Source organism: Pelophylax lessonae, assembly GCF_965119305.1.
Source record: "Pelophylax lessonae genome assembly, chromosome: 4".
NCBI lineage: Eukaryota > Metazoa > Chordata > Amphibia > Anura > Ranidae > Pelophylax > Pelophylax lessonae.
In genome coordinates this window covers 656,172,148-656,187,961 of record NC_138771.1, presented here as the reverse complement: position 1 = coordinate 656,187,961, position 15,814 = coordinate 656,172,148, and the positions used below count along the sequence as shown (strand labels likewise).

The window sequence follows — 15,814 nt, the reverse complement described above, 5'->3', positions numbered from 1 at the left end:
CACTTGTGGTCATTGGAAAGAATGATCCTTACACTTGTGGCCATTGCGAAGAATGATCCTTACACTTGTGGCCATTGCGAAGAATGATTCTTACACTTGTGGTCATTGCGAAGAATGTTCCTTACACTTGTGGCCATTGGGAAGAATGATCCCCTTACAGATATCTAAAAAGATCAAAGGTGTCCGTGGGAAGAATGTTCCTTACACTTGTGGTCTTTGGGAAGAATGATCCTTACACTTGTGGTCATTGGGGAAGAATGTTCCTTACACTTGTGGTCATTGAGAAGAATGATTCTTACACTTGTGGTCATTGGGAAGAATGTTCCTTACACTTGTGGCCATTGGGAAGAATTATTCCCTTACATAGAGCTAAAAAGATCAATGGTGTCAGGGGGAACTTATCTGAGAGGCAGAAATTGCTCATAGCTCAAGGAACCCCTAGAAACCTCTGGAGGAACCCAACGTTCCATGGAACCCTGGTTGACCTTGCTGTATAATAATATCACATATGTGTTTTAGGATTCCAGCCTCGGCGCAGTATTCTGTTCGTGAGCTGGGACGGAGGAGACTTTGGAAGTATCGGGGCCACAGAATGGCTGGAAGTAAGAGACCTCATGTTATATAATGATACATTGTTTCATTCTAATAATACATTGTAACATTACGGCGCTGTGTGTGTATATCGCAGGGGTACCTCAGCATGCTGCACCTCAAAGTCGCCACCTACATGAGCCTGGACACCCCAGTTTTAGGTAACACCATCTACTGTTCACACTTTGGTGGATTGAACTTTTAAGATGTAAAAAGCAGAGTGACCGCTATTCGCTGTAAATGGCGTGGAGTGTACCGTGTCACATGACCACTTCAATTTTTTTCAGGTGATGAAAAGTTTGTAGCGAAGTCCAGCCCCCTGTTCAGGAACTTAATAGAGAGCATCATCAAACAGGTAAGTGAGGAGAGGACACAACTAAGGATGGAGAAGAGTGTATGGCAGCCATGGTGGCTCAGCGGAGAGGCGTGGCTGTGACCATATCCTCTCCTGCACGGGGGCAGCCATGGCAGCTCAGCGAAGAGGTGTGGCTGTAGCCGCATTCTTTCCTGATTGGCTGTAGTGACATCTGGGAAAAAAGGGTTTATATGACGTCTATGAAAACAATTCACCATGTACAGTTGGAGACCTTCCCAGTGTCTGCAATTTCTGGTGGACAAAAGATACACCCACCAGTGTAATTAGTGACATCAAAATAATAATTGGTGGAGGACACCCTTCGAGAAGGTGCAGTGACCTCCTGTCCTTCATGCCGTCATCTCCCTTCCTCCTTATGTCTCCATACTCTATTAAGTGGACCTTTCATGAACTACACATCTGTATGAATCCATTCCTGATAGGTCACAATATACAGAGACACCATCATTCAACAGAAACGCTCCACGTCTTATTTATCCATCTCTTCCAGGTAGACAACCCGCGTCAGAGCAAGCAAAGCATCTACCAAAATGCAAAATCATATGGGGACTGGAAATCCGAGGTGTAAGTCACTGCCAAGAATCTGGAATGGAAGTAACAATAGCAATAGCAGTCTCTGAACACAGAATAACAGTAATAATAGCAGTCCCTGTACACAGAATAACAGTAATAATAGCAGTCTCTGAACACAGAATAACAGTAATAATAGCAGTCTCTGTACACAGAATAACAGTAATAATAGCAGCCTCTGTACACAAAATAACTGTAATAATAGCAGTCTCTATACACAGAATAACAGTAATAATAGCAGTCGCTGTACACAGAGTAACAGTAATAATAGGAATCTCTGAACACAGAGTAACAGTAATAATAGCAGTCTCTATACACAGAATAACAGTAATAATAGCAGTCTCTGAACACAGAGTAACAGTAATAATAGCAGTCTCTGAACACAGAATAACACTAATAATAGCAGTCCCTGTACACAGAATAACAGTAATAATAGCAGTCTCTGAACACAGAATAACTGTAATAATAGCAGTCCCTGTACACAGAATAACTGTAATAATAGCAGTCTCTGTAAACAGAATAACAGTAATAATAGCACTCTCTGTACACAGAGTAACAGTAATAACAGCAGTCTCTGAACACAGAATAACAGTAATAATAACAGTCTCTGAACACAGAATACCAGTAATAATAGCAGTCTCTGTATACAGAATAACAGTAATAATAGCAGTCTCTGAACACAGAATAACAGTAATAATAGCAGTCTCTGTACACAGAATAACAGTAATAATAGCAGTCTCTGAACACAGAATAACAGTAATAATAGCAGTCTCTGAACACAGAATAACAGTAATAATAGCAGTCTCTGTACACAGAATAACAGTAATAATAGCAGTCTCTGAACACAGAGTAACAGTAATAATAGCAGTCTCTGAACACAGAATAACACTAATAATAGCAGTCCCTGTACACAGAATAACAGTAATAATAGCAGTCCCTGTACACAGAATAACTGTAATAATAGCAGTCTCTGTAAACAGAATAACAGTAATAATAGCACTCTCTGTACACAGAGTAACAGTAATAACAGCAGTCTCTGAACACAGAATAACAGTAATAATAACAGTCTCTGAACACAGAATACCAGTAATAATAGCAGTCTCTGTATACAGAATAACAGTAATAATAGCAGTCTCTGAACACAGAATAACAGTAATAATAGCAGTCTCTGTACACAGAATAACAGTAATAATAGCAGTCTCTGAACACAGAATAACAGTAATAATAGCAGTCTCTGAACACAGAATAACAGTAATAATAGCAGTCTCTGTACACAGAATAACAGTAATAATAGCAGTCTCTGAACACAGAGTAACAGTAATAATAGCAGTCTCTGAACACAGAATAACACTAATAATAGCAGTCCCTGTACACAGAATAACAGTAATAATAGCAGTCCCTGTACACAGAATAACTGTAATAATAGCAGTCTCTGTAAACAGAATAACAGTAATAATAGCACTCTCTGTACACAGAGTAACAGTAATAACAGCAGTCTCTGAACACAGAATAACAGTAATAATAACAGTCTCTGAACACAGAATACCAGTAATAATAGCAGTCTCTGTATACAGAATAACAGTAATAATAGCAGTCTCTGAACACAGAATAACAGTAATAATAGCAGTCTCTGTACACAGAATAACAGTAATAATAGCAGTCTCTGAACACAGAATAACAGTAATAATAGCAGTCTCTGTACACAGAATAACAGTAATAATAGCAGTCTCTGAACACAGAATAACAGTAATAATAGCAGTCTCTGTACACAGAATAACAGTAATAATAGCAGTCTCTGAACACAGAATAACAGTAATAATAGCAGTCTCTGTACACAGAGTAACAGTAATAATAGCAGTCTCTGAACACAGAATAACACTAATAATAGCAGTCCCTGTACACAGAATAACAGTAATAATAGCAGTCCCTGTACACAGAATAACTGTAATAATAGCAGTCTCTGTAAACAGAATAACAGTAATAATAGCACTCTCTGTACACAGAGTAACAGTAATAACAGCAGTCTCTGAACACAGAATAACAGTAATAATAACAGTCTCTGAACACAGAATACCAGTAATAATAGCAGTCTCTGTATACAGAATAACAGTAATAATAGCAGTCTCTGAACACAGAATAACAGTAATAATAGCAGTCTCTGTACACAGAATAACAGTAATAATAGCAGTCTCTGAACACAGAATAACAGTAATAATAGCAGTCTCTGAACACAGAATAACAGTAATAATAGCAGTCTCTGTACACAGAATAACAGTAATAATAGCAGTCTCTGAACACAGAGTAACAGTAATAATAGCAGTCTCTGAACACAGAATAACACTAATAATAGCAGTCCCTGTACACAGAATAACAGTAATAATAGCAGTCCCTGTACACAGAATAACTGTAATAATAGCAGTCTCTGTAAACAGAATAACAGTAATAATAGCACTCTCTGTACACAGAGTAACAGTAATAACAGCAGTCTCTGAACACAGAATAACAGTAATAATAACAGTCTCTGAACACAGAATACCAGTAATAATAGCAGTCTCTGTATACAGAATAACAGTAATAATAGCAGTCTCTGAACACAGAATAACAGTAATAATAGCAGTCTCTGTACACAGAATAACAGTAATAATAGCAGTCTCTGAACACAGAATAACAGTAATAATAGCAGTCTCTGAACACAGAATAACAGTAATAATAGCAGTCTCTGTACACAGAATAACAGTAATAATAGCAGTCTCTGAACACAGAATAACAGTAATAATAGCAGTCTCTGTACACAGAATAACAGTAATAATAGCAGTCTCTGAACACAGAATAACAGTAATAATAGCAGTCTCTGTACACAGAATAACAGTAATAATAGCAGTCTCTGTACACAGAATAACAGTAATAATAGCAGTCTCTGAACACAGAATAACAGTAATAATAGCAGTCTCTGAACACAGAATAACAGTAATAATAGCAGTCTCTGTACACAGAATAACAGTAATAATAGCAGTCTCTGAACACAGAATAACAGTAATAATAGCAGTCTCTGAACACAGAATAACAGTAATAATAGCAGTCTCTGAACACAGAATAACAGTAATAATAGCAGTCTCTGTACACAGAATAACAGTAATAATAGCAGTCTCTGTACACAGAATAACAGTAATAATAGCAGTCTCTGAACACAGAATAATAGTAATAATAGCAGTCTCTGAACACAAAATAACTGTAATAATAGCAGTCTCTGTACACAGAATAACAGTAATTATAGCAGTCTCTGAACACAGAATACCAGTAATAATAGCAGTCTCTGTACACAGAATAACAGTAATAACAGCAGTCTCTGAACACAGAATAACAGTAATAATAGCAGTCTCTGTACACAGAATAACAGTAATAATAGCAGTCTATGTATACAGAATAACAGTAATAATAGCAGCCTCTGTACACAGAATAACAGTAATAGTAGCAATATCTGTACACAGAATAACAGTAATAGTAGCAATATCTGTACACAGAATAACAGTAATAATAGCAGTTTTTGTATACAGAATAACAGTAATAATAGCAGCCTCTGTACACAGAGTAACAGTCATAAAAAAAAGTTATAAATGTGAATGAAAAAAATTCTGTGATAATGAAAGTAGCAAATACACTTGATCTATAGAAAAAACAAAAACAATAACACCAATAAAATGTGTAGCGCTAACATCAAACCAGTGTTAAATACAAAGATTGCACATACAAAATACAAATTATATGAAAATTAATAGTGACATATCCATATAAAAGACAGTGCATTTAAGTGAAAAAGAGTCCATTGAAAAAAAACTTAAAATAAATCAATAAAACAACAAGTCCCAGGGTGGGCGGTGATAGATGGAAGACTTCAATCCCAAGGAGGTGGTGCAGCAGGAAACTTAGGCCCCCAAATGAATGGATAGGCCACAAGCACTTAGGTATGGAACTGCAGTACTATCATTCCTTCAGGTATCATGGGAGGAGATGTATATCAGATATAGACTCTCATGATCGGCTCCAGGGATAGTGAACACCGAATGTGCAAAGAGGAAATGAAAAGCACAGAGCGTAATCCCGTAAAGTAATACACAAACGTTTAATAGGAATTGCACTTACAATGTATCCATTAAAAACAGGCAGAGCAGTAAAATCACAGCGTCCCGCATGTAGATACAAAGCCGGCGTCTCAGTGGGAGTGGTAGCATCACGTCAGGTAGCGCCCGACCGGTTTCGTCATACGTGACGTCGTCCGCGGCGTGGTTACCGGACGTGACCATCACGCCTATAAATCCCCTAGATACAATAACACATCAGCAGCGCGGACCAATCAAACAAAGCGCTGGGCGGAAGTGTCACACATACACCTTGCGATTTAAGGGCAAGAGTTAATCTATTAATATGGCTGCAATACATGGTAAATAGAAAAAAAAGGGAAAGAGGATGAATCTCTCAATCTCTCGGAAACGATAGGAAGGGAAACCGCTGAGGTGAACATGTTAAATAAAATTTATAATTTGGGGGCCTAAGTTTCTGGTATGCAGCCATTTCTTATACTCCTCACGGGTTTATTCCTGCTTCACCACCTCCTTAGGATTGAAGTCTTCCATCTATCACCGCCCACCCTGGGACTTGTTGTTTTATTGATTTATTTTTAAGTTTTTTTTCAATGGACTCTTTTTCACTTAGAGGCACTGTCTTTGATATGGATATATCACTATTAATTTTCATATAATTTGTATTTTGTATGTACAATCTTTGTATTTAACACTGGTTTAAGGTTAGCGCTACACATTTTATTGGTATAACAGTAATAATAGCAGCCCCTGTACACAGAATAACAGTAACAATAGCAGCCCCTGTAGACAGAGCAACAGTAAAAATAGGAGTCTCTGTACACAGAATCACAGTAATACTGGACTCTGGTCTCTATTTATTTGTACTTTTTACCCTCAGACTTGCCCCACTCGCCATGGACACGGGCAGCTTTGCCTTTACCGCCTTTGCCGGAGTTCCAGCACTGGAATTTTCATTTGTGGAGGTAATCTTACGGGGACCGCCTGCTGCCAGTATATTAGTTGTGGGTGCTGAAAACTGCTCTTAAGAGCCCTCAGCCATGATGCAAACTTTGGGTTGGCTCTTTGGAGGAGGCATGCAAATATTAAAATGCCAATGGGTGTGTGTCAGTCTGGAGGAGTGGGTGTTGAGAAAGAGAGGGATGAGAGAGAGGGGGGGGCGAGAGCGAGAAGAGGGATGAGAGGCAGAGGGAGAGAGGGGGGATGAGAGTGAGAGGGAGAGGGGGGATGAGAGTGCGAGAGGGGGGATGAGAGAGAGAGGGGGGAATGAGAGAGAGAGGGGGGGATGAGAGAGCGAGAGAGGGGGGAATGAGAGAGAGAGAGAGGAGGATGAGAGAAAAGTGCCCTGTCGGCCTAGGCCAAAATACAGCACTGATTCTGACAGAACACCGGCACGTCCCTGGACTGGAAGGGTGATACAGTGCCTTGCGAAAGTATTCGGCCCCCTTGAACTTTGCGACCTTTTGCCACATTTCAGGCTTCAAACATAAAGATATAAAACTGTAATTTTTTGTGAAGAATCAACAACAAGTGGGACACAATCATGAAGTGGAATGAAATTTATTGGATATTTCAAACTTTGTTAACAAATAAAAAACTGAAAAATTGGGCGTGCAAAATTATTCGGCCCCATTACTTTCAGTGCAGCAATTTCTCTCCAGAAGTTCAGTGAGGATCTCTGAATGATCCAATGTTGACCTAAATGACTAATGATGATAAATAGAATCCACCTGTGTGTAATCAAGTCTCCGTATAAATGCACCTGCACTGTGATAGTCTCAGAGGTCCGTTTAAAGCGCAGAGAGCATCATGAAGAACAAGGAACACACCAGGCAGGTCCAAGATACTGTTGTGGAGAAGTTTAAAGCCGGATTTGGATATAAAAAGATTTCCCAAGCTTTAAACATCCCAAGGAGCACTGTGCAAGCGATAATATTGAAATGGAAGGAGTATCAGACCACTGCAAATCTACGAAGACCTGGCCGTAGCTCTAAACTTTCAGCTCATACAAGGAGAAGACTGATCAGAGATGCAGCCAAGAGGCCCATGATCACTCTGGATGAACTGCAGAGATCTACAGCTGAGGTGGGAGACTCTGTCCATAGGACAACAATCAGTCGTATACTGCACAAATCTGGCCTTTATGGAAGAGTGGCAAGAAGAAAGCCATTTCTTAAAGATATCCATAAAAAGTGTTGTTTAAAGTTTGCCACAAGCCACCTGGGAGACACCAAACATGTGGAAGAAGGGGCTCTGGTCAGATGAAACCAAAATCAAACTTTTTGGCAACAATGCAAAACGTTACGTTTGGCGTAAAAGCAACACCGCTCATCACCCTGAACACACCATCCCCACTGTCAAACATGGTGGTGGCAGCATCATGGTTTGGGCCTGCTTTTCTTCAGCAGGGACAGGGAAGATGGTTAAAATTGATGGGAAGATGGATGGAGCCAAATACAGGACCATTCTGGAAGAAAACCTGATGGAGTCTGCAAAAGACCTGAGACTGGGACGGAGATTTGTCTTCCAACAAGACAATGATCCAAAACATAAAGCAAAATCTACAATGGAATGGTTCACAAATAAACATATCCAGGTGTTAGAATGGCCAAGTCAAAGTCCAGACCTGAATCCAATCGAGAATCTGTGGAAAGAACTGAAAATTGCTGGTCACAAACGCTCTCCATCCAACTTCACTGAGCTCGAGCTGTTTTGCAAGGAGGAATGGGCAAAAATTTCAGTCTCTCGATGTGCAAAACTGATAGAGACATACCCCAAGCGATTTACAGCTGTAATCGCAGCAAAAGGTGGCGCTACAAAGTATTAACTTAAGGGGGCTGAATAATTTTGCACGCCCAATTTTTCAGTTTTTTATTTGTTAAAAAAGTTTGAAATATCCAATAAATTTCGTTCCACTTCATGATTGTGTCCTACTTGTTGTTGATTCTTCACAAAAAATTACAGTTTTATATCTTTATGTTTGAAGCCTGAAATGTGGCAAAAGGTCGCAAAGTTCAAGGGGGCCGAATACTTTCACAAGGCACTGTATCTTGGTCATCCCTGCAGCAATAATTATGATATTTTTTTAGCCCCAGCAACTTTGTACAAAGTATAAGTAATCCTAGTGGCTAAGAAGTCCCTGGATTACTTTTACAGGTGATGTGGATTTCATCATTTCTGGTTTCCGTCTTATGTAACCAAGCCATTACCGGTTTGATTAAGCATCTGATCACTCTGATCTTGGTTTGATCAGATGCTTTGAAGGCCAGAGGAGAGACATGGGGTATAAGAGACCCCAGATCTCTCCATAAAGAGGACCTGTCATGGCCTATGCTATCATAAGAGATGTTAATTATCCCTTCTGATAGCAATAAAAGAGATTTTGAAAAATGTAAAGATAGTGTAAAAAAAAAAATGTAATAACATAAATAATAAAATAAAATGTAAAACCTTTTTAAAGCCCCCATTCCCCCTTGCTCGTGCGTAATTGCAAATGCGCACTTTGGTCCCGCACGTATCTGTAAACGGTGACAAACCTGCATTTTGTTTTGAGGCGGGGCCAGGGATGGGGTTGAAGGGGGCCCCATCAGGTAGGCTGTACGGGGCCCCATCATTTCTAACAGCAGCCCTGCCTGAGTGTATACGCTGCCGCCTGTTCTGTGAAAGGTTGCCGGAATCTGCAATTATTCCTGGTGTACGCTCACCGAAAGAACACCGGGGTAACACACGGGTTAAACAGAGAGATTTCTCAGATCCTCCACCCTGCCTCCTCCAGCCCAATGAATTATCATGCAGGGAGGTCAGGTGGTGCTTACTTCTGAGTGATTTGCCGGGACTCGAAAAGAGGGCGTGGCCAGCCTCAGAGAGGCAAACATGAGCATGAGAGCCCAAACTGAGCTCAACTGCAGCACGTGTGCATCCAAGCAGAGGTATATTTGTACCCTGTAGTTTGGGCTCTCTTTGCAGCTGAATGTCTGTGGAAATCACATAATAGGTGGGCTCTTTATCTCTGGTTTTTTTTTTTTTTTTTTGTGAAGAAGAGTGAGCAGCAGGGTTTCAGAGATACACACTGTGTGTGTGTGTGTTGCCTCTGCTATCAGCTGTGTCCTCTGACCATCTCTATCATGTCCACAATCTTTGACCCCCATCTCTTGTATTATGTCTGCAGTCTCTGACCATCTCCTGTACTATGTCCGCAGTCTCTGCCCATCTCTTGTATCATGTCTGCAGTCTTTGACCGTCTCCAGTACCATGTCTGCAGTCTCTAACCATCTCCTGTACCATGTCCACAGTCTCTGATTATCTCCTGTACTATGTCTGCAGTCTCTAACCATCTCCAGTACCATGTCTGCAGTCTCTAACCATATCTTGTATCATGTCCGCAGTCTCTAACCATCTCCTGTACAATGTCTGCAGTCTCTGACCCTCTCCTGTACCATGTCTGAAGTCTCTGACTATCTCTTGTATCATGTCTGCAGCCTCTGACCATTTCCTGTATCATGTCTGCAGTCTCTGACCATCTCTTGTATCATGTCCGCAGTCTCTGACCATCTCTTGTATCATGTCTGCAGTCTCTGACCATCTCTTGTATCATGTCTGCAGTCTCTGACCATCTCTTGTATCATGTCTGTAGTCTCTGACCATCTCTTGTATCATGTCCGCAGTCTCTGACCATCTCTTGTATCATGTCTGCAGTCTCTGACCATCTCTTGTATCATGTCCACAGTCTCTGACCATCTTTTGTATCATGTCCGCAGTCTCTGACCATCTCTTGTATCATGTCTGCAGTCTCTGACCATCTCTTGTATCATGTCCGCAGTCTCTGACCATCTCTTGTATCATGTCTGCAGTCTCTGACCATCTCTTGTATCATGTCTGCAGTCTCTGACCATCTCTTGTATCATGTCCGCAGTCTCTGACCATCTTTTGTATCATTTCCGCAGTCTCTGACCATCTCTTGTACCATGTCTTCACTCTCTATCTCCCTTACTCTCTCTCCCTCTCTCTCTCCTTCCCTCCCTTTCTCTCTCTCTCTCTCCCCCTCTGTTTCTCTCTCTCTCTCTCCCCCTCTGTTTCTCTCTCTCTCTCTCCCCCCTCTCTCACTCCCTTTCTCTCTCTCTCTCTCACCCTCTCCCTCTCTCACCCTCTCCCTCTCTCTCTCACACTCTTTCTCTCTCTCACTCTCTCGCTCTCTCTCCCTCCATTTCTCTCTTTTTCCCTCCATCCCCCTCTTCCTTCACTCTTCAACCCTCTTTCATTTGACTCTATTTAACCACTTAAGCCCCGGAGGATTTGGCTGCTAAAAGACCAGGGGTTTTTTTTGTGATTTTTTACTGCGTGACTTTGACGGACAATTGCGCGGTCGTGCGACGCTGTACCTAAACGAATTTTACGTCCTTTTTTTCCTACAAACAGAGCTTTCTTTTGGTGGTATTTGATCACCTGTGCGATTTTTTGATCACGCGCTATAAACAAAAAAAGAGCGTAATTTTTGCAAAAATAACAATATTTTTCACTTATTTTTATATGAAATTCCCCCCAAAAAAAATGTAAAAATCAAAATTTTTTATCATTTTCGGCCAAATTGTTTTACGCTACATATGTTTGGTAAAAAAAATCGCAAAAAGCGTATTTTGATTGGTTTGCGCAAAAGTTATCGCGTTTACTAACAAAGGGAAAGATTTTTGTCATTTTTGGTGTTTTTTTTTTAACGAGTAATGGCGGCGATCTGCGATTTTTTTTTGCGGTACTGCGACATTGCGGCGGACAGATCGGACCCTTGACTGACATTTTTGACACTTTTGGGGGTACCAGTGACATTACTGCAGTAATCAGTGCTATATATATGCACTGTTACTGCAAAAATGACACTGGCAGGGAAGGGGTTAACTTTATTGGACAGGGAGGGGTTAAGTGTGTCCTAGGGGCGTGTTTCTAACTGTACAGGGACATTGCTATTGGTGTAAAAACAAAGATCAACGGTCCTACATAGTAGAACCGTCTGATCTTCATTTTTACATCAGGGAGAATGACGGGCGGCTTGTTTACACAAGCCGCTCCGCCTTTCTCCCTTCACAGGAGCGATCGTAGTGTGACCGGCGGACATCGGGTCCGCCGGTCACACGCACTGACTTGTCTGTGAACGAGCCGCGGCGGGCGCGCGCCCACCCGCAATTGGCTCGCAAGTCAGTGACAGGCGAGTGACGTATCCATACGTCACTCTGCCTGGCCGGGGATGACCGCCGCAGTATATAGTCGTGCGGCGGTCGGCAACCGGTTAACCACATCCCTTTAGGCCACGCCCACTATTAAGCATAGTTTAAATCACGTCCACGCTCATTAGCATAGCTTAAACCACTTGTCTATGCAGGCTGCATTTTTCTACTCCATCTAGACCACGCCTACAAACAAATGCCCCGCCCCTAATTAAAATAATACTCTGCCTACAGACAAAGAGGCAACTATTTTAATACAAGATACTGTTGAATTCAGTTTGCATTGTCTCTGTGTGTCATTCACTGGGGTATTACACTAACAGTATTGCTAGGTGTGCCAGATGGGCTGAGATGGTTCTTGGGGGGTTGAGAGGCAGAGTATCGAATCAAACATTTTTAAGCGGCTCCTGCGGGGGGTAGCGCTACATATATATATATATATATATATATATATATATATATATATATATATAATTTGTAGACAAAGTTTTGCTTGACAATACTCGTGTTGGGTTTTTCTTCCAGCGATCAAACCCATACAAGTATCTGGACACTAAGATGGACACGTATGACAATCTGAACAGTATTATGGACGGTCGGTTACCGTCGGTGGCTCTGACACTGGCACAGGCTGCAGGACTGTCTCTGATGAAGCTGTCCCATGACCGAATTCTTCCTCTGGACTACACGGCCTATAACACACTGCTCCTGGAACAACTGATCCGCCTGAAAAAGTACAGTAGCAAGCTAGAGGTGAGGCTTCTGATGTCAGATCTGTGCTTCCAGTAATGGGGGTTATGGGGAAGAATGGCACACGGAACGGTTCAGTCAGTATGCGCTCCTACAGGACCGTCATGTGACCACACATTGACATTGGGCAAAGAGTTACCATAAAGCTTTGTGTGTATTTCAGCCGCAGGGTCTGACCCTTTCCTGGTTGTACTCCGCACGCGGAGATTATGTGCGAGCAACGGAAAGACTGAAGGAGGCAATCACAAATTCAGACCTCCACAACGAGAAGATGATCCAGTTCTTCAACGTGCGGATCATGAGAGTGAGTAACATTGTTTCTCTGTATAGGACTGCTCTCTGCCAGTCACCTCCTTTTCTTGGGGCCTACTTCCTGATGATACATTGGCTGGTCCATTTTGGCCTTTGAAGTGTACCGCATTTGTACATGATCACCTGACCAAATCTTCAAAATATATATACAGTATCTCACAAAAGTGAGTACATCCCTCACATTTTTGTAAATATTTTATTCTATCTTTTCATGTGACAACACTGAAGAAATGACACTTTGCTACAATGTAAAGTAGTGAGTGTACAGCTTGTATAACAGTGTAAATTTCCTGTCCCCTCAAAATAACTCAACACACAGCCATTAATATCTAAACCACTGGTAACAAAAGTGAGTACACTCATAAGTGAACATGTCCATTTTGTGTGGCCACCATTATTTTCCAGCACTATCTTAACCTTCTTGGGCATGGAGTTCACCAGACCTTCACAGGTTGCCACTGGAGTCCTCTTCCACTCCTCCATGACGACATCATGGAGCTGGTGGATGTTAGAGACCTTACGCTCCTCCACCTTCCATTTGGGCATGCCCCACAGATGCTCAATAGGGTTTAGGTCTGGAGACATGCTTGGCCAGTCCACCACCTTTACCCTCAGCTTCTTTAGCAAGGCAGTGGTCGTCTTAAAGGTGTGCTTTGGATCATTATCATGTTGGAATACTGCCCTGTGCCCAAGTCTCCGAAGGGAGGGGATCATTCTCTGCTTCAGTATGTTACAGTACATACTGGCATTCATGGTTCCCCCAATGAACTGTAGCTCCCCAGTGCCGGCAGCGCTCATGCAGCCCAGGACCATGACACTCCCACCACCATGCTTCACTGTAGGCAAGACACACTTATCTTTGTACTCCTCTCTTGGTTGCCACCACACACGGTTGACACCATCTGAACCAAATAAGTTTATCTTGGTCTCATCAGACCACAGGACATAGTTCCAGTAATCCATGTCCTTAGTCTGCTTGTGTTCAGCAAACTATTTGCAGGCTTTCTTGTACATCATCTTTAGGGATGACAACCATGCAGATCAATTTGATGCAGTGTGCGGCGTATGGTCTGAGCACTGACAGGCTGACCCTCCACCCTTTCAACCTCTGCAACAATGCAGGCAGCACTCATACGTCCATTTCCCAAGGACACCCTCTGCATATGACGCTGAGCACTTGTACTCTTTGGTCGACCATGATGAGGTCTGTTCTAAGTGGAACGTGTCCTGTTAAACCGCTGTATGGTCTTGGCCACTGTGCTGCAGCTCAGTTTCAGGGTCTTGGCAATCTTCTTATAGCCTAGGCCATCTTTATGTAGAGCAACAATTCTTTTTTTCAGATCCTCTGAGAGTTCTTTGCCATGAGGTGGCATGTTGAACTTCCAGTGATCAGTATGAGAGAGTGAGAGTGATAACACCAAATTTAATACACCTGCTCCCCATTCACACATGAGACCTTGTAACACTAATGAGTCACATGACACTGGGGAGGGAAAATGGCTAATTGGGCCCAATTTGGACATTTTTAGACCAGCTGTTTAGACATTAATGGCTGTATGTTGAGTTATTTTGAGGGGACAGCAAATTTACACTGTTATACAAGCTGTACACTCACTACTTTGCATTGTAGCAAAGTGTCATTTCTTCAGTGTTGTTACATGAAAATATATAATAAAATATTTACAAAAATGTGAGGGGTGTACTCACTTTTGAGAGATACTGTATATGTGAAGTGCTACGTAAATTGATGGTGCTATATAAGTACCTTAAATAAATATGTAAATAAAAAATAGTTGATCAGCTAATAAGAATAATGTAAATGGCACACAAGTAAATAAATGCTGTCTAAATAGTTGATCAATGCAAGGGAAAATAGCCCAGTAATATCCATAAGGTGTTAACACACTCATCACAACTCCACAGAGACTGAAGAAATCTCTGTAAATATATAAATGGACTCCAGAGGGCACTTATCTGAATGTTGTAATAATACTACAACTCAAATGAACACCAGAAGGCGCTAATTTGAGTGTAATAATATATTCTACACTCAGATTAGCGCCCCCTGGTGTTCATTCATGTAGTTGTTTAGCTAGTTCATTTTATAGAGGCATGTTCCTATATACAATGTATAGTTGTCTTATTAAATAATTTTTAAAAACATTTATTTAACTATATAATTGTGTTGTAGCCCATTTAAAGTCCAATGGACACTTAGAATGTATAGCCTCATAGTATCTACTCTGGTGTTTTTCTCTTGAAGGTGGAGTTCTACTTCCTGTCCCAGTATGTGTCCGCCATCAATTACCCGTACCGCCATATCCTCATCGGGCGAGGTGAGCACACAGTGGACTCCTTGATGGAACAGCTCATCCGGGACCAAATTGACAGCAACGAGCTGCACAAGCAGATTGCCCTCTTCACCTGGACCCTGGTGGGAGCAGCAAACGCCTTGAGTGGGGAGGTTTGGGAGGTCCAAAGGAATTTCTAGGATCAGGGGAGCTTGTCATCATGCATCTATAGGCTGCCAGAGCTCAATGCTGGACCCTTTCTACATCCCACCTCATAATTTATCAGTGACAGTGATCACTATAAAGGTTTTTTCTTTTTTTTTTATGTATCTGCTGGCTGCTCATCATATTGCTGCTGCTTTGCCTTACACAAGTGCCAGGATGAAGTCATGTTTATCAGCGACAGGGCTCGCTATAAATTACTGTTACGACTTCATTGCGCGGTGCCAACTGGTGCCCACCTCTTGCTTGAGCGGCTTTTGCTATGAATTTTAGGAAGGGCTGCTTAAAGGGGCCTATTTTATAAATATCCACCAAATCATTTTTTTCACATTGTTTTCTATCAAGCACAACACTTTTGTCCAGTTTGTAATTGTTCAAATGGAAAGTTGA

At 41.5% G+C, this 15,814-nt stretch overlaps 1 protein-coding gene across 1 annotated transcript in view; it reads left to right on the top strand.

The window, feature by feature from the left end:
- LOC309552276 (transferrin receptor protein 2-like) overlaps positions 1–15,735 on the top strand; it is a 104,659-nt gene extending 88,924 nt beyond the window's left edge. Inside the window, exons 12-19 of the mRNA XM_082253171.1 lie at positions 520–602; positions 689–752; positions 879–946; positions 1,458–1,531; positions 6,515–6,599; positions 12,375–12,602; positions 12,763–12,903; positions 15,175–15,735. Coding sequence (XP_082109297.1) covers positions 520–602; positions 689–752; positions 879–946; positions 1,458–1,531; positions 6,515–6,599; positions 12,375–12,602; positions 12,763–12,903; positions 15,175–15,402 — 971 coding nt within the window. The 3' untranslated portion in view covers positions 15,403–15,735. The remainder of the gene's footprint in view (positions 1–519; positions 603–688; positions 753–878; positions 947–1,457; positions 1,532–6,514; positions 6,600–12,374; positions 12,603–12,762; positions 12,904–15,174) is intronic.
- Positions 15,736–15,814: the final 79 nt, after the last annotated feature.